Raw genomic sequence first — 23,403 nt, forward strand, 5'->3', positions numbered from 1 at the left:
GATGACTATAGTTACTGTGTTTGAATTTTAGTTGTCACAGAAAAAATTTTCCAGAGAGATAAATGTCTTTGCTAATGCTAGGCTGCCCTTCTTATATGCTTACTGTCCAGTGTAGGATGCTTATTAAACCCCTCAAGATAATGACATCCACCATTAATTGAGCACTTATGTGGTGCCAGGCACCATGGTGGGTGCTACCCCCAACATAATTGATAATCCCCAGTATCCTGCAAACCAGGTATCAAACCCATTTACCCAGGCAGTTGTGAAGGAGGGGTTTATTTGCCCCATCATAGACCAAGGTGAAGAAACTGGAATTAGAACATACATGTGTCTGATTACAAAGCCATGTTTTATTTTCTTTTAATTTTATGTATTTACACTTTTAAAGTTAACCCAATCACATTTCAGAGGTTTATACACTATAAAGATTTAAAAGGTGTACATGTAAGGTATATAAAAATCCACAGTAAATACAGTCATACCTAACTCCTGTCACTCAACCTCTCTATCACCTAGCCACTCAATCTCCCCCCTCGGAGACCAAGTTAGCTGTTTTTTGTCTATCCTTCCAAAGATATTTAATGGATACATAGGCAAGTATGTGTATGTAAGCATATGTGTATATCCATGCCATATATTTGGATTCCTCCCACCTCATTTTAAATGATGGTAGCATAATTCATACACTATACTGCACGTGGCCTTTTTCACTTTAACAATATATCTCAGATATGTGGTATATATATATATAAAATGGAAAATTACTCCACCATAAAAAAAAAGAAACACTGCCATTTGCAGTAACGTGGACAGACCTAGAGATTATTATGCTTAATGAAATAAGTGAGACAAGACAAATACTGTATGATACCACTTATATGTGTAATCTAAAAAATAATACAAATGAATGTATATATAAAAGAGAAACAGACTCACAGACATAGAAAACAAACTTGGGGTAACCAAAGGGGAGAGGGAAGGGAGGAGGGACAAATTAGGGGTTTGGGATTAACGGATACAAACTACTATATATAAAATAAATAAGCAACAAGGATTTACTGTATAGCACAGGGAATTATACCCAGTATCTTATAATAACCTATAATGGAATATAATCTGCAAAAATACTGAACCACTATCCTGTGGACCTGAAACTGACATAATATTGTAAATCAACTGTACTTCAATTTTAAAAATCAATGAAAAAAACCCCAATAGATCTCAGAGATAATTCTATATCAATACATAAACATTTTAAAATTCTTTTTTGTGCCACCTAGTATTCAGTTGTACTATCACTTTTTTAATCAGTTCCTTACTGAGAGATATTAGATTGCTTCCAATTATTTGCTCTTATAAAAAATTTGGAATGAATAACCTTGAGCAACTTAATTTCATAACTAAGTACAGATAATTATATCTGTAGAATAAATTTTTAGATGTCAAAAGTTATGCCCTTTCCACTATTCTACGCTGCCTCAGGATTCTAAGAAATAACACAGACTCATGATGATATCCATTTAAATTATTTTATTTTAAAATGTCACCTAAATACCCAAATTACACTTTTCATTTTAATAAAAGATTAAAAATTGTTTTTCTGAATATGTTGAAGGACCAAAATGGTCTGAGAAGGACCAAAATGGTCTGAGAGATAGTTTTATGCCAGAGAAAAATGACCTCAAAACCAGCAGCACAAATACTGTACTGGCTCTCACTTTACATTCAGAAGGTATCTGTTCCCGAGGACTCTGTGTCCCCCTGGACAGTGCTGATGCTCAGAGACTGAGAGCAGTCCTCCAGGTTCACTGAGGGTGGCGTCACGGACATCTTGGCAGGTGATGTCTGCGAAGTGAAGAGTGGAACTGCTTTACCACCTGTAAAAAGGAGAAACTCCTTCAGCTAAACAAGTGTACCTGAGTATTTACGTGCCTTAAATTTTCCTAAATAATACTGGGGATCAAAAAAGGACTGCATCTGCGATAATTTCTTTTCTCAAGGTGCTCAGAACTTGTCACAGAGGTAAAATACACCCTCCTTTCCACTTCCACCCCTGAACAATTAAGAAACAACATTTTAGAAGTATATGTTATGATCTGAATGTTTATGTCTCCCCAAAATTCATATGTTGAAATCCTAATGCCTAGTGTGGTGGTATTAAGAAGTGTGGCCTTTGGGAGGTGCTCAGGTCATGAGGATGGAGCCCTCATGAGTGAGAGTAGTGCCTTTATGAAAGAGGCCCCAGAGAGTTTGCTAGCCCCTTCGACCATGCTAGTCCTTCGACCATGTGAGGACACAGGAATCAGGAAGAGGTACCTTGATCCTGGATGTCCAGCCTCCAGAACTGTGAGAAATAAATTTCTGTTGTTTAAAAGCCACTCAGTCTATAGCATTTTGTTATAGTAGCCTGAATAGGCTAAGATGGTATACAAGTGCCCAAAGCTGTGGTACAAATGATAAATGCTAGGTAAGACCAAGTCAGGGAGGCAGTTTGAAATGAAGAATTCATTAATATGTTTTAAAAAACCCAGAGTAGACTACATATATATATCTATCTGCATATAACCTAATTCACTCCTCTAAGCTTAAAAAGCACATTGCCTAAGAGCATAAAGAATGACAACTTGGTACTATTTAAGACCACAAAAATCCTCATTTCAAATTTCATGTACTTACCATATATATATAATAATAAGCATCTTAAAAGTAAACTATCCTAAATAATCTTAAAGACATCTCTGAGCCAAGAGTCATAGTAATTTTTCTAAAACTCCTTTATACTTTTAAAATAGTTGTCACAGTAATAAAGTGAAATTTTCCATCAAGTTTTTATAGGGACCACAGTAAAAGAAGTCAGTTTTGGAGATTCAATGATGACTCAATCACAGCTGTTCAAGATGATCAAAATACTTGTAAAAGAAAAATTCCTTTCATATTAGGAAGTCTAACAAAGACTATTTTAATATACCATTCCTTTTTGTTACTTGTATCAATTTATTTTTAATAAAAGAGGAACGTGAAATAAGATTTCATATAATTATAGCAGTACTACAAACTGTAATGCAACAGCATAATCCTTTAAGAAGAAAACAATTATTATATCAATTTAAATAGAACAAATATTTTAAATAGGAAAAGACTTGTTGAAATTTAGCTCTGACAGGATATGATAAAAACTAAAATTAAGAAACTTATTGTTTATAAACTTATGGTTTATTCAATACTTGTAGTCTCTGTGTCTGGAATGATGCCAAACACATTTTAAATGCTGAAAAAATATATATTAAATAAACATTCAAGGGACTTCCCTGGTGGGGCAGCGGTTAAGAATCTGCCTGCCAATTCAGGGGATGTGGGTTCGAGCCCTGGTCCGGGAAGATCCCATGTGCCGTGGAGCAACTAAGCCCGTGCGCCACAACTACTGAACCTGTGCTCTAGAGCCCGCAAGCCACAACTGCTGAAGCCGGCGCACCTAGAGCCCGTGCTCTGCAACAAGAGAAGCCACCGCACTGAGAAGCCCGCACACTGCAACAAAGAGTAGCCCCTGCTTACTGCAACAAAGAGTACCCCTGCTTGCTGCAACTAGAGAAAGCCTGAGCGCAGCAACGAAGACCCAACACAGCCAAAAATAAATTTTAAAAAGAAATAAATTTTAAAAAAAGAAACGATAAGAACTTCTTTTAAAAAATCTTCATAGGGGCTTCCTTGGTGGCGCAGTGGTTGAGAGTCCGCCTGCCGATGCAGGGGACACGGGTTTGTGCCCCGGTCCAGGAAGATCCCACATGCCGCGGAGCGGCTGGGCCCGTGAGCCATGGCCGCTGAACCTGCGCGTCCGGAGCCTGTGCTCCGCAACGGGAGAGGCCACAACAGTGAGAGGCCCGCATACCGCAAAAAAAAAAAAAAAAAAATCTTCATAGGACATAAGCATTGTTTAAATATTCTGACATTTTACAAAGCTGTGATGCAGAATATACAAAATAACCAAGAGAAGTATCCAAGATCAGAGCTTACCTCGTCAATAAAGTAAAAACCAACACAGGATATAACTAAGGCTTGAGAGCAAAATTAATTTTCAACCTGTAAAATTAAATGTTATCTTCCCCCGATTAAGAAAAATTCCATTCCTTGCATTACTTACGTATCTGTCAAAAACTACACTGATGCCAGATATTCTTCTTTTCTTTGTTATCCAGTTTCACAAAACTGCTTTACATGTGCCTTTATTTTCTACTCTGCACATTAAATTACTGATTAAATTGCTCAGTGATGTAACAAGAGCTATAACTATTTTTTTATTTTGGACCTTGAAGAAGTTTCCAAGTCTCAAGGAACATATTAAATTCAATTATTGTAAAGTTATGCTATTTCTTATAGTTACTGCCTTAGATTTATACAGCAATTAAAATTTTGCAAAGATCTTTTGCCCATCATATTATCTCATCCTAACAGTAATTCTGGGAGGCAGACAAGGTAAAGGTAACTGAGGCACAGAGATGTCAGAGTGGGCTTTTCCAAAAGCATATGCTCACTAACTAAACATCTATACAAGCCTACTGTATGTGTGGAGCTAAGATGGTGTTGAGAAGATGATACACAGGTGAAAAAGAAATAGTCCTCATCTTCAAGAAGCTTAAAACCTAGTAGTGGAGATAAACATGTAGAGGAATACTTGGTTTAAATTAGGTGGAAGTAGCAGGTGAGATAGGACTTAAAAGATGTGGAAGGCAATGAAGAAAAAGAGGACAACAAAATAAATGATGACAGAAATAAGAGAAGGACAAAGAAAGGTGAATAAAGAGAAAATAGAGGAACACAAAAGGGAAGTGTTAGATAAGTAGGAAGAGACCCAAGAATGAAGAGTCACACAAGGTTTTCAAAAGAGTCTAGTATAATTCACCTAATTCGTAATTGGTAGAGCTGAGACTACAACTCACTGCTTTTTGCCTGATACCAAATACCTTAATTATCCACATAAAAAATTAGTATTTTTAAAGGTTGTTGAGGGAAATTCCATTTTAGTAGTGGTATGTAATGGTAGGGGCAGCTAAGGAGAGGAGCAGTGATGAAGTTTCAAGCACAAGTCCCTTTATGATCAGTCAAGTCTGGGGTCCAAATGAGGTCTATTGTTCAGTCACCTGGGAATGGTCCCATCAAGACTGTCAGTGTGAGGTTTTCGTGTGGGAAGGAGTAAAAGAGGAAGGGGGAGGAACAGAGCATGGATTCCATAATCGGGCAGGGCTAGGCTCATCCATTTGTTAACTCAATAAATATTAACTGAGCACCTATGTGCCAGGCACTGTTCTAGACTCTGGAGATTTCGGCAGTGAAGAAAACAAAGGCTCTAATCTCACTGACATCATATCCCAGCTGGATGTGAAGGGCAAATGACAAACAAGTAAGGAAACAAACATATATTATGTCAGGCGGTGATGAGTGCTATAATGGAAAATAGGTAAGCAGTACGAGGGAGAATGAGTGATAAGGGACTTTTGGAAAGTTACATAACTTCTCTAAACCCTCATTTCCTCATCTACAAAATAAAGGTAAGAGTACCTACCTCAGAGGGTTTTACGCGGATTAAATGGGATAATGCATATAAAGTGTTTTGAATAGTGTTGGCAAATCAAAAGCACTTAAAACAGATTAGCACTTACTTTTATGGAACTGGAAAGAAATTATCCTAAGAGGCAATGACCCTCAGAGTGGGCTGCAAAAGGCAGTCGACTTAGGAGAGAGGGATAAGAATGTGTCACTGAAATACACTAAGAAAAAAACCCCACAGCTTTAGAAGGCCTCCAAATAATTATGCTACTTTTAACTCTAGTAACTGAGGTTTTTTTGGTTGTTTTCTTTTTGCGGTAGGCGGGCCTCTCACTGTTGTGGCCTCTCCCGTTGTGGAGCACAGGCTCCAGACGCGCAGGCTCAGCGGCCATGGCTCACGGGCCCAGCCGCTCCGCGGCATGTGGGATCTTCCCGGACCGGGGCACGAACCCGTGTCCCCTGCATCGGCAGGCGGACTCTCAACTACTGCGCCACCAGGGAAGCCCTAGTAACTGAGTTTTAATCAATGAGTTATATCAATAAAATGCATCACCTTATCTAAAGGTGTTTGTTAATGTACATTTTGGAAAGGTTTTTTGAAGCGCTCATTTACACAAGCTAAACAGTCACAGTTTTAGAGCTTTAAAAGAGGACTTTTTAGACTGGAAACGTTTTTCAAAAGCATCACTGTTAACAGGCAAAAAGAGTCACATTCATATGCAGTTATGGTCCTCACAGAGTTTAATTTGTTTTTAAAGAAAAGACGTAATATCTTAATAAATCATCATTAAAGCAAACATAAATTTTCTACCTATATTAAATGTAGTTTGATGCTTTCAAAGTTTGACTTTTTAACTTTCCACAGTCATGTCATTACTCTATGATGTAATTGTTTCAACAGCTGTTTTCAGATTTGTTTTTAAAAAAGGGAGATTATTCCTTGATTCCGTGGGTAGGCAGTACGTCATTTAACCTGGCATGCATTTAAGCAGGAGATGTCACTGAGCGAGACCATGTATTTGAAGCATCCTAAGTCGTATCGGTAAAACTCTTTAGGCATTTGAAATTCAATTTTTTTGCTTTAAAAATATTTAAAATTCATAAAGAAATTTTGTTTTCTATTCTTTGATTGTAAGACTAAGGAACAGAAAATCTAAAACTAATTTATTCTAAGTCATAAAGTAATAATACAAGATTTTTTATGTCCATTTAAGAATTTGCCTGTATATCACATGTGTATTTTTAAAAATACATATACAAAACTTTCTAAAAGCTTTTTAGGTTTAGATAATCCATTTTATCAGCAGGTTTTAGATTCTGACTCTAATCTTCAAACAGTTGGTAACCCATTATTATGTCTCTGTTATTTGCAAACTGAGAGGAATCCAAACAGAGTATTCTCTCCTAAAACAACAGGAGGCAAGCAGAGAAAAGAAGTAAAAAATTTCTTAGTAAGTTCACAGAAGAATGCAGCACCACACACTCCTCACTCAGATTCAGTAACCGCATGTGGTATAAGCCACATAAACTTATGGGATTCTTCTATGAGTTGACGAATAGATAGTATAGTGACTTTAAATTGCCTGGATTTGGGTATTTCTACATGCAGATCAAGATGAGTTTCTTACATACTGCACATTTAAAAATAAAATTAAAAAGTAAACAAAGGTAATAATCTTTAATCAAGTACCCGAAGGATCTGAATCCAGAGTCCATGGATGGGTGACCCAGGATCTATCTGTGAATACCCTGAAACCATAATGCAAATTATTTTCATATAAGTACAGTTTGGAAGGGAGGCAGGTAGTCATAGCTATCAATGTCTCTAAGGGGTCTGCGGACCCTAAATACTCAAGAATATGTGCAGATGAATTACACTCTCTGAGTTGTTTCCCCAGCCGTAGTGGTGAAATACAGGGGTTCCTCTCCTGTTAACTGCAGATGCCTTATTCTCTGAAGGCAATGCTACTGCAGCACTTAGGAGACTGCACTGTAATTATTTATGTGTCTGTCACTTCCACTGGACAATATATTCCTTAAGAGCAGGGACTGCAACTTACACTCATTGTCTTCCACGTGACTAGTACAGTAGGTACACACTAAGCATCTGTGACCTTATCTCTTGTATTACTGTTATTTGCTTGTGGGTCTGTTGCTCCTGTTAAATGTGCCCCATGAGGACAACTTTGTCTTGTTTACGTCTGCATTCTACAAAGTTGTAGCATAATGCTAGGTATACACTGGGCCTTAAAATGATTGCTGAACCAAACTGATTTGTTTCTACCTAGAGAGTCTGTGGTTCCTTACGGCTACCAGCTTGCTTAGACTCATCCAGTCTTTAAAATCAACCCTGAGTTCCAGCAAAACAGTTGCTTCCCAGATGTCTATGAAAATGTTACAGTATTTCAGCTGTGTTTTACTGAGTTCTTGAAGCATTTTTTCCTGTCCACCGCGGGTTCATCTACTCTTGCTTAAATTCCTTGTTTAAGCAGCTGCTAAACTATCCTGCTGTATTCAATTCTCCTCACATACTTAACCCAGCCCTACAGATTTTGCAACATCAGAGCTTCAGTGCTTGAGAACAAATACTACAAGCCTCGATGAAGAAGATGCCTGGTCATTCGATGTTATGTATATAGTATGTAAAACGAGATTTGCCTCCGCTTTACAGAATTAGTCAGTATTAAACATTTCTTTCCTTACTTTCATGTTTAAAAGAGTGATTTAAAATGTTACTAGAGTCTCATCCCAAAATGTGTTTTAGAAATAAACACCCTATTACATTTTTTAAGTTTACTATTGCTTCTGTTTTTTAAGTGAGTTGACAAATGCTTATTTTAAAATTTATAATTTAAGATAAAAATACAGCAGTTCCTATAGGAAGAATAAATGTATTGGCACCTGTAAAAACAAGTCCAAATCTTTTTTTCTCCAAAAAGCAATAGTTAACGTGAAAGATTTGTTTCTTCTTATGCCAGGTTCCAGCTGCTTCACTTTGTTTAAAACTGACTTCAAAGTTTAAACAGTGTCCTGTCCCAACAAATAACCTCCCCCAGATGGAATTATCTCGAGTACTAGCCTCAGTGCTCTGAATACCACACCTGCAGCCTTTTAATTCAACATTTTATAAACTTTCCAAAAGGAAATGATAGATTTTTTTTGTCTCCTAACTTTTGGAGAGTTGAGTTTAGTGCATGAAGGGAGTTCTATACCTGGGGTAAGTTTATAGATATTTTAAAAGAATAAAAAATTGTAATTATTTTCTCTACTGTGTTGATTATTATGAGAGAAAGAAAGAAGGAAATGAAAAAAATCTGAAACTTTTAAAGTAAAAAATCTTACCTGTAAATACGGATGCTAGGTACAGACTGGGTTCAATTTGTGTCTGATCCATATCACCTGGTGAAGCTACAGTTAAAAAATTTTTTTCATAAGAAAATCAGTTAAGCATAGAAATAATCATGATTCATTCCTGCTGTTAAAAAAAAACAAAACCCACAAACCAAATGCACTCCCACAGTTACTTTCATAAAATCAGGCAAACAGAAGCCTGACCTTGTGGCCTTAATATAAAGAAGGAAGTTAAACAGCTGAATTTTAATGACTGCCAATAGAATAATACTTTACCTAATAGATTATTATCTTTGTGCATCGAAGATTAGGAAAAGGGGGAAACCAAGGATCATGAAAGAATTTGCATAATTATTTGTATTTAGTAAGAGAAACTCATGGGCCATTTCTTCCAAGGCTAAAAGTTTTCACAGGTTCTCTTACTTAAGGATTTAATCATTATAAAAAGAAGTTTAGAATTTCCCTTCTCCCTAGGCCAGCCTGGGGCATATTGCCCAACACAATCCATGTGAAAAAACCAGTAAAGTTGTCAGGGAGCACAGAAGAACACTACCCTGTTAAACCAAAGCCAAATTTTAATATTAAAATGAAATAGGCTGGGGAAAAACTCTTTTTATAGCTAGAGAATTATAAAGCCGAGAAAAGTTAAATAACTGAAGAGAGAAACCTGTGGTACATATAGTTCTCAGGCCAAAAAGATACCCTGGGTGCCTAAGGCATATGCCCCAGTTGATGGCATGCTGTTAACCTCTGCTCTGAAATATAGTCAGTTACTGTTAATAACCACTGTTATTCAGAATGATTCAGAAAAAATTTACAGTATGGTATAATCAGTATTTTCTGATTTTCTCTAAGATAAAAATCAGTCATCTCTCAAGCTTCCTTTATTTCACGAAAATTTCAGGTGGATTTAAAAGAAGATAATTAAATGAAAGTGATTTTAAGCATTACACAGTTCACTAAGCCAAGCAATATATTCCCACTGGTGACAAACATTCATGTTAAACTACTGTAGTTACGCTGTAGGAAACACATATTTAAATGTTAAAAAATTAAATGCATAACAGTTTGTACCTCTTAATCCCCTACACCTATATTGCCCCTCCCCTCTCCCCAATGGTAACCACTAGTTTGTTCTCTGCATCTGTGAGTCTGTTTCTTTTTCGTTATATTCACAAGTTTGTTGTATTTTTTAGATTCCACATGTAAGTCATATCATACAGTATTTGCCTTTCTCTGTCTGACTTATTTCACTTAACATAAGACCCTCCAAGTCCATCCATGTGGTTGCAAATGGCAAAATTTCATTCTTTTTTATGGCTGAGTAGTATTCCACTCTGTGTGTGTGTGTGTGTGTGTGTGTGTGTGTGTGTGTGTATGTGTGTGTGTGTGTGTGTACACACCACATCTTTTTTATCCATTCATCTGCTGAGGTACAAACTATTATGTATAAAATAAGCTACAATGGTATATTTTACAACACAAGGAAAATAGCCAATATTTTATAATAACTATAAATATATTATTACCTTTAAAAATTGTAAATCACTATATTGTACACCTGTAACATATAATATTGTACGTCAACTATACTTCAATAAAAAACTTAAAGGCAATGCAGATTAATGAAGAAAAATTAAAGCTTAAAAAGTATAGTTTTAGAAGAAAATATAATTTTATAAGGGTAAATTTGTAGGCAAATACAAATTACTTATACACCGATAATCTGAAAATTAGCCCAAATGGAGCATCTAACTTTGATAGTTTCTAAAAAACAAATCTTTAAATACAGCTTTTAAATCTTTAAAAGCATTAAAAGTGCTTACTATGATGTTACTATTAGACACTATCTACATTCACTTCCCCCTCTGCCTTTAAGTTTCTGAGCGTTAGCAGTGAGAGAAGTTACTGCTAGGCACCTTTCAGATTCTATATAGCACCTATAGTACAAACATGGAAGCAGAGGTATCAGTACCACCGCAGAGGCCCCCTCCACTGAAGAACCATTTGTTTGTAGCAAGTAAATTAAACGGCAGTCTTCTCTGAGGTGGTTGCCTGGAAGCCCAGAATTCAAACTAATCTATTGTATTATAGTAAGAAATAAGCAACAGCATCCCTTTCAGACTAAACAAAACTGGGTGGAAACTAAGAAAAAGAAAACCTACCTTAGGTCTAGCTAGGGTTCAATTAAAAAAATTTTTACAAATACCTTTGATGTGTTTATTATACTAGGTGCTGTGAAGGCCACAAAGAGTAAGACATTTTGTCTCAATCCTCTTTAACTGGAGGACTTCCCTGGTGGCACAGTGGTTAAGAATCCACCTGCCAATGCAGGGGACACGAGTTCAATCCTGGATCCGGGAAGATCCCACATGCCATGGAGCAACTAAGCCCGTGCACCACAACTACTGAGCCTGCGCTCTAGAGCCCGCAAGCCACAACTACTAAGCCCATGCACAGCAACTACTGAATTTCACATGCTCTAGGGCCCGTGTGCCGCAACTACTGAGCCTGAGTGCTGCAACTACTGAATCCCGTGCACCTAGAGCCTGTGTTCTGCAACAAGAGAAGCCACCGCAATGAGAAGCCTGCACACCCCAACAAAGAGTAGCTCCCGCTCACCACAACTAGAGAAAGTGTGTGTGCAACAACGAAGACCCAACGCAGCCAAAAAAAATAAAAATAAAAAATTAATAAAGAAGGTGCTAAATAGTGTACCCGGATACTTTGGAAAAAAGAGCTGTGATACCTTTTTTAAACCAGTGATTTTCAACAGAGGGTTGGCGTAGGAGAAGTGAAAGTCTGAATCACTTCTGGGGCTTTCTCAAACCAACAAGGGCTCCCTTCTATTCTGACAGGCTCACACTCCAAAGGGGATGTATCCCCCAAAGGGAGTTGCTGCTATAATGGAACACTCTTCTAAATTCATAATAACTAAATGGGAATTTTATACACTCCATTTTTTTTCAATAAAAAATGGAGAATGTTTTCTCTAATATTCAGGTCCTTTGCTTAATAAAAACATTTTCTTGAAACTTTCAAAAGCAGCTTATTTTTGCTTTATTAAAAAATGAATTTTAACTAAAAAAAATAACAACTATTTCATTAGTCCAAACCAAGTAAATGTTAGTCACCTCTTTACAGCCAACAAAAAGCTAAATTATTAGTAAAATTGTCTAAATTAAAATAACATACAAAATCTGTTATTTTTTTAAAGGAATGTCTCCAATAAGCCACTTCATAGGCTGAAGTAAAATTACTGCAATGCCAGATTTCCTTAAAGGACAAGCAAATAAATGGTTTCCTCCATTATCTTTCTTCATTTTCCCTAAGATGCCTACTTCAGTTCTTTGTATATAGTTGTTCAAGAAATATCCAGCTGACCAATGTTTCTGAAAACTTTATATGGAATGGATATAATACTCTATGATCTTTTATAGATCATTTTCTAGAAAAAATTGCTTTTTTTCCGTTCATTCTATACTGTGGTATGCAAGATAAAAAATTTTTTTGGCAAGTAAATAACAACCAGACACTCTTACTAGAGAGACAGCTGTAAGCTCGAGGCTAAAAGCACAGACTTAGAAGCTAAGCTACCTGAATGCAAATCACAGTGCCAACCACTGTGAGACCTGGGAGAAATACCACACTCTGTGAAGTATCACCACTTTGTGCTTCTATTTCCTCTTCTAGCTCATAGGTTTCTTATGATCATTAACCGGAACGATATATATAAATAACTTAGAGCAGTGCCTACAGAGGCACTCAATAAATGGTAGTTGTATTATTATTTAACCTATGATTATTTTCTAACTTTTCCCAGTTGACAAAAAATTGATCTCATTAAGGCAATCTTTTCAAAATATATTTTGACAGGGAGACTTTTGGTTTAAGATCACATATTACAGCAGTAGAACTATAAGGGATCTCAGAGATGATCTTATCCTTACTTACAAGGAAATCATGATTCAGGAAGGTTCACTGACAAGAAATCAATGTCACAAATTAGTAGTAGGAACTAAAAATCCATAGTAAACAGTTCTTTCCCCACCACCCAACATTTTCATACTCTTCTACCAAGATGTAACTTCAGATATTGAGACCTGTAAGAATAATCAGAAATTATCTGTTCTACTTTTAAAAAATTGTCAATGAAGGAAATATACAGTATGTTGAAGAGCATAGCCTTTGATTTCAGAATTGGACTTGGTTTGACTCCTAGCTCTATCATTTATTAGCTGTGTAACCTTGGGCAAAATATGTAACCTCTCTGAGTCTCAGGTTCCTCAAATATGAAATGAGACGACTATTACTTACCTAATTGGACCGATTAAGGATCTTAGCAGAGTGCATCACATAAAGGAAGTGAACATAGATAGCAGCTACTACATATTGTCATTGCTGTTATTATAACCATAAACAAAACTCTCCTGTACCCAAACTGGGGGAGAATCTTTATCTCTACAATGATTTCTCCTAATGGTTTAAAAAAAAGGCCACCATGTCAATATCAGAGTTGACTATTCTCATTTTTTCCTGTAGCTGCCTCATAACTGTCACTTGCTGGTGACAGGGTTTACTGCAAGTGTGAATACTGTGCTCTGCAGGTGAGGATTAAGGTAGCAAACACAACTTACACCATGGCCAATGTGCTTTGAAAACTGCTTATCAAGTTTGTTGGTTCTTACACTTCCTCACCCTGCTGTTCAAAAGTGAGCAAACATAATACTCATTGGTATTTAAGTGAAAGAATGAGAAGAGAAAATTTCTAAATATTTTATCTATAAATTTCTATTAACATTTCTGTGGAAATTCTGAGTGGATAATATTGACTAAAAATTGAGTCATAAATTACCTATGAATATAATTTATCCTTTTACCTTTATCACAAAAGGCAAATGTGTTAACCTTTATTTAAATGTTTAAAAGTACCACAAAATAAAAACAAATGATCTTAGATTTGGAAATAGAATCCAAGGCTGGGAAAGCAGGGATACTGCTGAAAAAGCTTTAAATGAGGGCACACCAACGGTACCGGGATTGTACCACTTGTACACTATGCTTCTTCCAAACACTCACCGTATTTCAGTACTATAACTTATTTTAAATGGTCATTCAAAATCTTGTAGCTATATGGTGCCAATTTGAAAGTAACCATGTTGTATTTCAAAAAGTGGTATTTAAAAGGATAGGAATCTGGGCTTTATGTTCTACTTTTGTATTTAAAAAATTTTTATTTTTGGTTGAAAATGTATCTTCTGCTCTGTAATACTATCTTTAGTAAGAATCACTAGTATAGCAATACTTAAATCTGTAAATCATTACATTATTGTTTTAAACAAATTCTTTACGTATTTAAGAAAACCATATAGTACTACAGGACTGTTAACTGCAAAACAAGGATATAAAGATGAAGGCCTCCAAAACATGAATTTTTTTAACCCCCAAAACAAGAGTTTTTAAATAAGTGACATCCAGAATTTGAAACAAATCTAATAAGGAGAAATCTAAAATTAGTAACATTCAGAATAGCTGGTGCTTTTATACTAATTTGAGTTCACTGAAGGAACAAAAAAGGGAATATTATTAAAGTAGTTAAATAAATATAGAAGAAGTTAACACTTTTGAAACAAATACGTTACTCATTGGCTGCATATCTAATAGGTATACAACTCTTGTCAATAATAGGATTTTCAGAAATAGTATCTTGGCAGCATAAAAGCTTATATTCAAATGCCAGGAAACTGATTGGTAATTCAGAAAATAGATGACCCACCTAACCTGAATGCAGACATGATTTATTTGAATAATGTACACTCAATTATTAAGGCTCATTAAAAACCATTTAAGTGCTTGGATGTATTGCTGTGTAGTGTAATGACAAAGAGAGTTCCTGCCTTTCAGGGGCAGGAATGTCTAGAGAGACATTCCAGCATTAAAATGTGGTTGAGAACGGAGAGACGATGTTTTAGTAGACAACTTTATCTACAGGGTGCTTCCTGTTGGTTGAACAGCCTATGACACAGCTACTAAAACAAATTCCTCTCAGATAATCCTTTATAAAAACATGCCATAATGGTTTGAAAACTAAAAGAATCTTAAAAATTACAATAGGTTTGCCTTGTGAAAGAAGCCATACATTCTGTATGATTTCATTTATCTAAAGTACAAAAACAAGAGAACTAATCTATGCTGCTAGAAGTGAGAATAGTGGTTATCCTTTCGGAGGTGGAAGCTGTGTCTGAAAGGGAAAGTGAGGGGCTTTGGGGGTGCTGGCAATATTCTGTTTCTTGAGCTACGTATGGGTTTTACAAGTGTGCTCAGTTTTTGAAAATTCTTTCAGCTGTACACTTACGTGTACTTTTCTGTATGTATATTATACTTCCAGAAAAACCTGAGGTTGAAAAAAAACCCAATAGGTTAGTTTCATCAATTAAAAGATGATTCCCTTAGAGGCTTCCCTGGTGGTGCAGTGGTTGGGAGTCCGCCTGCCGATGCAGGGGACACGGGTTCGTGCCCACATGCTGTGGAGCGGCTGGGCCCGTGAGCCATGGCTGCTGAGCCTGCGCGTCCAGAGCCTGTGCTCGGCAGTGGGAGAGGCCACAACAGTGAGAGGCCTGCGTATCACAAAAAAAAAAAAAAAAAAAAGATGATTCCCTTATAGGTTTAAACTGCTTTTCCAACAAATGAAAATGCCAAACAACTAACATTACTAGGTAGGCTTTCACATCAAGTTAACATCAGTAGCAGGCCACACTGCTGACTAAAGACAAATTCCTTCCTATTTCTTTTCTTAAAATCTTGAAAAACCTGTAAGCTGAAATTATTCAGAAGCAGAAGGTGAGCTTTTGCTTTTGTCGCTGTTGCTTTAGTTTGACTCTCACAAGTCTAGTTTGACTTACTACTTAGGATGCTCGATGTTCACAACAATCACCCACTCAATTTAATTGAAAGCACAAACCAATCTCAGTTTAACTAATCTTGAAGGCATTTCTAAAAGCATTTCTAAAATATTAATACATTCTGGTGGTGCAGTGGATAAGACTGCGCTCCCAATGCAGGGGGCCCGGGTTCAATCCCTGGTCAGGGAACTAGATCCCACATGTATGCCACAGCTAAGAGTTCACATGCCACAACTAAGGAGCTGGCAAGCCACAACTAAGGAGGCTGTCTGCCGCAACTAAGACCCGGTACAACCAAATAAATAAATATTAAAAAAAATATTAAAACATCCTGTAAAAGCCACTTAGTTCCTTATTTTGGATACAAAAATAATGCTTGCTGCTTCAGTTCATGTCTATAAAGCAATGATATCATAACTACATTTAAACTCAACTATAACTCTTACTCAGTAGTAATTCATATAACTTTAATTATGTGAGGCCACAGATTGTTATAGAAGGTCACTATTATCACATTCTTATAAATGATATTTGATAGCCAACAAAGCTGAAGGCAAAGTAGGTCCCTAATATAGTTACTTAACAGTTTGAATCTAAGAGCTTCTATAATTTACACACAGAAAATCCATTTTCTGAGATGGAAATTCTAATATGAAAACCTCTCTCAAGTTCTGGCCTGTGACTATAGCTAAAAAAGACAGTATATTATTTGTGTAGTCTTTACAGTGGATTTTGCCATATCTAGTCATTCCTAACTAAATTTGGAAACAAAAATTAAATGTGACATAGTGACCAGTTCACTTCCCTCAAGGCCAGACCTGGTAACTTCTGAAAAAGAATGAAAGAATGAAAAATGAGCTTTCAAATACAGGAAGCCACTAGAAAATAAGAACAACACTATTCCATATCCTAAAATTAGAGCTTTAAAGACTTTCTGTTGACTAGTAAGTTTCGGGGTGAGGGGGCAGGCAGGCAAGGGGGAATTTCTGCTCAGTGTACACACGACACCAAGGGGAATAAGGGCCAGTCCAAGTTCTATGTTACCATTACTCTGGGTAATAGTTCCAAGCTGTGAGGCACAGCTGTATGGGCCCTGCCAGCAAGGCCATCGCAGCATGCTTTGATAGCATGGGGCCCTGAAGTGTCAGGATACAGAGAAGGCAGCAGTTGTTGGCTGTGAAAACAGTCTGATACAAACCAGATGGGAACTTACTAGATGGGCAACACAAAGGAAAACAATTGGCTCATTCAACAAAGTCAGGCCCCTGCCCCAGAGAATTCACAGAAGACAATAACAGTCACCCAGAGTTGATGCAAACAAGAAACGGCCATGTGGTTACAGTTTAAAGAATTGTTTTTCCTCAGACTAAACGAAGTTTTGCTTTCTAATTCTTGTATTCATTAACTGTAGTTTGGTGTACAGGCCTTTTTGCAAAGAAAAACATTTCATTTATACAATATGTATTTTTGTGACATCAAGAGAAATATATGGCGGCATAGAAATTTTATGCTGCTTCCTGTAAAGTGTTATGAACATAGGTTAAGCTATTTCAAGAAATTGGCAAATTTAGAAAATGATTTATCAGGCTGACACAGTAATTAGAAAATAGCCAACATAATATTTCCATGACTTCCTAAGTCTGATTTGTTTCAACGTAGGCAGAATAACACAAAGGCAGTAATCACAGACTTTCGGAACTACACTTCTACCTACGTGATTTTTTTCTGACTTTATTAGATGGGACAGTATTATTGCAATTATATTCACAGGAATAAAGTGCCAGTGTTCTCCATAACCTTACTACCGGAGTCTCATCACACTAAAAAGTACCTGTCCATCTTGAGTTGACAATATAACAGGGATTAACAATTAGATTTTAAGATAACTTTTGGCAATAATATTTCACTTAAAGACTTTGTATGTATATATTCCACAACAGAGTTGTTTGTTCTCCTATTTTAAAAGATAGTAAATAGCATTCTAGCTTAAAATGATTCACAGGTAACTGCATCTTTTTCCATTGGAAATCCCAGCACAACCTGGGCCTCTGCATTTACTACTAATTTAAAAACACACCCAAGGGACTTCCCTGGTGGTCCGGCAGTTAAGACTCCGCACTTCCAATGCAGGGGGCCCGGGTTTGATCCCTGGTCAGAGAACTCGATCCTGCATACCACAACTAAGAGTCCACATGCTGCAACTAAAACGCGACACAGCCAAATAAATAAATAAATAAATATTTAGGGGAAAAAAACCACACACACCCCCCCCCCAAGAAAGCCTTATATTTGTAATCACTATTCTTAGGTGATGAATAAGGAGCCCATCAAAGAAACTCTGAGAATAAGAGCATTTTTCATGTACGTATTTGAACATATTTTATAATTAACTGTTTTGTTTCGTACTTTCATAATAAACACATTGGTTTCTTAAAAGAGAAGACATGTATCTGTGGAACTGTGAAAATTACTGTGGTACTTGAGACACAACTCAGGTTTCCCAATTTGCATTTGCTGCACTATCCAGATTATTTTCATTGACTCTTCCCACCCTAAAAACTGAGGCTGAACACGTGAACACACCCTTCCTCAGTCTTCCTAATCTTAATAAATGGCACTATCATTTGCCCAGTAAGTTTCAGACCAGAAATCTAGGAGTAATTAATCCTTGACTCTGCTTTCAATTACATTCCACATCTAATCTGCTTTAATAAGTAATTTTTGAAATAACGTTATTCCTCAGCTTTATCAGGTATATGCCATCAGTACACAGCCTGAACCTGACCACTGTGACACCTCCACTAGGGCACAAGCCACCATCACCTCTCACGTGTAATACTGCAATGGTCTTCCAGTTGATCTCCCTGCTTCCATGACTGTCTCCCTATGGTCTGTTCTCCACCTAGAAGCCAGGGGGAACCTTTTAAAAATGTAAATTAGAGTTTGTCATTACCCAGCTCAAATCCTCCATAGGCTTTTCATCACACTCAGAATGAAATCCAAATTCCTTCCCAGAGTCTGCAGGGCTCGACAGGATCTGCCTACATCTCCTATCTCATTTCCTACCACAGCTCCCTTGCACACTCCCCTCCAGCCACACTGGCCTTCTTGCTGTTCCTTGGGCACAACAAGTTCATTCCCACCTTAAAACCTTCATTCTTCCTACTTTTTCTAGATGACATACTCTTCTCCAAATGTTTGCAAGATTTCTCCTTCCCTTCATTCTATATGGAAATGCCATTCCTACAGAGAGGACTTCCCTAACCACATGGAGGCACACGGTATTCATTTGTTCCTCTATGGCAATACTAATTTTGATCATCCATTCTGGGTACTGTCCTATGTTTTCCCTTTCTACTAAATGAACCAATCTATGAGGAGATACTTTAAGACCATGCAAATATCCTGCTCTTTATTAAAATTTCCCTCTACATTTAGCATTCATTGATGACCTTTGCCCCACCTAATCTTTACTAGGATGGTTACAAAGTGCTGACTTTCCAACATTAGTAGTCACTCCACATTTGCCCATTGACACTTGGCATTCTTCTGTAAACCTTTTATGTTTTTTCACAACACTTAACATCATCTGAAATTGCTGTAAATTAATTTACTTTTTTCTATGATGTACACAAGTATGTAAGCTCTGTGAAAGCAAGGAATTCAACTGTTATGTTCACCACAGTATCCCCAAGGTTTGGAACAGTACCCAGCACATAGCAACTACTCAAGAATGAATAGAAAAAGGAAGAAAACTGTTAACAAGGCCCTTGCACTAGACGGGAGAATAAGACTACCCAATACATTTGATCCAATAAACATTTACCAGGAACCTACCATTTAGGGTGCTGTGCTAGAGAGCAGGTGGTGCAGAGATGAATGAAACAAGGCCATTGTCTCTAAGAAATTTACTTTCTAGAGAAGGAGAGGCTATAGGAAAATAATCCTACAAGGTATGATGCAAGGGCTAAAAGTGAAGTATATACCAAATAGTACGGGCCCTTCAGGGACACAAAGTGGACCAAGAATGTTTGTTTCTAGGATGGAAAGGTGGTGAAAAAGGGCAAGGGAGGGTACAGTTCCAAGTGAAGACATTGAGAAAGGCATGGCGGAGGGGAGCTTAGGAGATACTGGTAAGTGTAGTAGGATGAGGGTTGAGTGGCCACAACTGACCTGAAGAATCATCAAGCCCAGCCCTCATTCTGTAGATAAGAATGAATGATCCTGCTTATTCCAACCTCATTCCCCTGACCCCTGCTCTTTCCCTTTCTCCCCTTTCCCTTTCTCCTCTACTATCTCATGTAACCCCACCTTTTCCCTTCTTCCTATTCCTTCCCTTCCTTTCTCTGCACTCTTTTCTTCTCTCAGGATTATATCTTTCTCCCTCTCCCTTTGTCAAGAGTAGAAATGAGATGGGATCAAGGCTGCAGATGGAAGAGTTACCTTTAAGGAGGTTTTAATAAGCACAGCTCTTTCTTCAACCCAAAAGGGGAAAAAGTACAAGGATTAATGTAAAGCCATAAGAAGTTGGAGCTAGAGTAGCTATAACTGAAAGAGTAGAACTTTTGAAACACATTTGAAAGAGCAGAACTTAGAAAAACAAAAGCATATATTAAAAGAGAATCGAGGGCTTCCCTGGTGGCGCAGTGGTTGAGAGTCCGCCTGCCAATGCAGGGGACACGTGTTCGAGCCCTGGTCTGGGAGGATCCCACGTGCTGCGGAGCAACTAAGCCCGTGCACCACAGCTGCTGAGCCTGTACTCTAGAGCCCGCGAGCCACAACTACTGAGGCCCGCGCACCTAGAGCCCACGCTCTAAAACAAAGAGAAGCCACCGCAATGAGAAGCCCATGCACCGCAACTAGAGAAAGCCTGTGCGCAGCAACGAAGACCCAACGTGGCCAAAAATAAAATAAATATATATTTAAAAGAAAGAGAGAATTGAGGGGATAAAATTGGGATTAAGGGTTTGGGAAGAAGGGCTGGAATAGGTGCTATTTAGAAGCTAAAATCAGTATGAAATTAAAAGAATTACTGGGGAACTGGCCAAAGTCCAGTTCAAGCTTCACAGCACAGTCTGCTAACAGGTTATAATTGCACATATCACATCATCATCCAGCAGGATTTCAAGACCAGGGAAAAAAAATCAGAGACCCCTGAAAGCAGGAGGAATCCAGAATGGGGATTACCACAGATCAAAGAGACACAGAAGTCTTGGATGGTGATAAGACAGTATTTACATGGGTTAACCATATAGGTCAGGCAAAATATAGGGCCCGGGGAATAGCCAGTCACGAGAAATAGGACTGACTAAATGGAAGTCCCAGTACAGGTGGGAGAATGAATACATGACTGAAGTAGCTCCATTAACTGATGCACTAACTATCTCACAATATCTGCTTCCTGTGCCATTATCCAAACCAGCCAGGATAGTTAGGGGAAGAAAGAGAAAAGAAGTAGTAAGTTGTATAATGGATAAGACAACTATCGCTACATACTCCAAGGAGAACTCATTATTCCCCAACATATAGGTTCTTCCACAAACTGAGGTTTCTAAGGAGAAAAGAAAATCTAGAGAAGATGAAAGGCGATAAAAATTCATCTTAGAGGGCTTCCCTGGTGGCGCAGTGGTTGAGAGTCCGCCTGCTGAGGCAGGGGACATGGGGTCGTGCCCCGGTCCGGGAAGATCCCACATGCCGCGGAGCAGCTGGGCCCGTGAGCCATGGCCGCTGAGCCTGTGCGTCCGGAGCCCGTGTTCCGCAATGGGAGAGGCCACAACAGTGAGAGGCCCGCGTACGGCAAAAAAAAAAAAAGCCATCTTAGACAACTTAGTTCCAGCTAATTAGTACCCTACTACTTCTGAACGACATCATATAAGTCCAGGTCTTCATCTCTTCTATTCCTTAAAGGAGATGACTCTATGTACAAAAGGGAAATAAGAGAGTCAATAACTTGAATTCTCCCTAGACCAGCAATGAGAACTGTTTAAAGACAATCCCCTTGGAATTTCTTCTTCTTAAAGACATCATAAACACTGTTCAAAATCAATAAAACTTGCCTAGAAGACTTCATAGTCCTAAGCTTAAATTTTAATTTGTCCCTCCCATCTCTAAACAGTGTCTATGATTCTCATTTGTACTTCACTTCTAAATCACTACAGGTTTGCTTTGATAGAACATGTCTTCAAAAGCTGCCATTAGGCCTGAATTACATGTTTACATATGAATTACATGGTTAAAAATATGGCTTTTACTTCACCAATGTTATTTGTTTTTTGTAGCAAAGGATGATCTTGGGAGATTTTTCCCACTTAAAAAGATGTTTTAATGATTCTGTAATAAAGCTAGTAGTATTAAGCCTACCCAGATGATGTTAGAACTTTGTTTGGAGTGGGGATAGGGAAAAGGCTGAGTCCAAAGGCAAAAATTGAGGGCATTTTATATAAATAAAATCTTATTCTATATAACATCAATAATAATAGTGATAATAGTGGTAAAAAGCAAAATTATTATGGATAAGAAACTTTAAATAAAGTATTAATTTAATAAAATAAAATATGTAAGTACAATAAAATGGTGAAATATGTTTGTCAAGAACACATGAGGAAGGTTCCTAGGAATGACAATTGAAATTATATCGCCTTTTGTCATTAGAGTTACAGGGTTTTTTCCCTAAGAAATTTAATATTTTAATACCTTTATATGTACCCAATACTGCCCCTAATTTTAATCCTTACTTTTAATCAGGATGCAACAGCTCATAAATGATTACTGAGCTCTTGAGTTATCAGTTTCTTTCTTGGATTAAAAAATGAGAGAACTGCTGACAGAACGCAATGCACCAAAACAGTCACTTGCCAGTAGATAGGATTATAGATTGGAAATCATCCTGGTTAATAAGCTTCACTATATTTAATTGTCCAACATGCAAATCAATTTAAAAATTTTGTAAAAGAATTCTAGGTTTTGTTTGTTTGTGTTTTTTTTTTTAACATCTTTATTGGAGTATAATTGCTTTACATTGTTGTTAGTTTCTGCTGTATAACAAAGTGAATCAGCTATACATATACTTATATCCCCATATCCCCCTCTCTCTTGCGTCTCCCTCCCACCCTCCCTATCCCACTCCTCTAGATGGTCTCAAAGCACCAAGCTGATCTCCCTGTGCTATGCTGCTGCTTCCCACTAGCCATCTATTTTACATTTGGTAGTGTATATATGTCAATGTCACTCTCTCACTTTGTGCCAGCTTACCCTTCCCCCTCCCCATGTCCTTAAGTCCTCAAGGTTTAATAAATATAAATTATCTTAAATATATTCACTGAAGAGTAAAAAAATTTGTTGAAAGTCACTTTATCTCCCTAACACTATATGGAACATGTACCATCTCTAGCATTTTCTCACCAACGTCCTTAAAGCTCAGAGCCAATATAGATGCAACGACTATCTGTTAAAGAAGAGCTGATTACAACATGGTATTCAAAAAAGGAGAGGTGTCCTGGAGACAGTCACGCTAATAAGAGCTAATATTTTCACAGCTCTTAATATGTGTCAAGTCCTATTCTAAGTGCACCTCTACCTGTCTTCCACTAGGATATCAACCTTCTGG

At 37.4% G+C, this 23,403-nt stretch overlaps 1 protein-coding gene across 4 annotated transcripts in view; it reads right to left on the minus strand.

Annotated features, from left to right (window-relative positions):
* Positions 1-1,523: 1,523 nt before the first annotated feature.
* The window catches only part of KIAA0586 (KIAA0586 ortholog), a 106,928-nt gene continuing 85,048 nt past the window's right edge, over positions 1,524-23,403 (minus strand). For 2 of the 4 annotated variants that reach the window (XM_065871934.1, XM_065871931.1), the window contains 2 exons: positions 8,887-8,952; positions 1,524-1,880 (listed from right to left, as the gene is read on the minus strand). In XM_065871934.1, coding sequence (XP_065728006.1) covers positions 1,729-1,880; positions 8,887-8,952 — 218 coding nt within the window. In that variant the 3' untranslated portion in view covers positions 1,524-1,728. The remainder of the gene's footprint in view (positions 1,881-8,886; positions 8,953-23,403) is intronic. The other 2 variants (XM_065871933.1, XM_065871932.1) reach the window with 2 other exon arrangements.

The sequence above is a fragment of the Phocoena phocoena genome, chromosome 2 (assembly GCF_963924675.1).
Source record: "Phocoena phocoena chromosome 2, mPhoPho1.1, whole genome shotgun sequence".
Classification (NCBI taxonomy): Eukaryota; Metazoa; Chordata; class Mammalia; order Artiodactyla; family Phocoenidae; genus Phocoena; species Phocoena phocoena.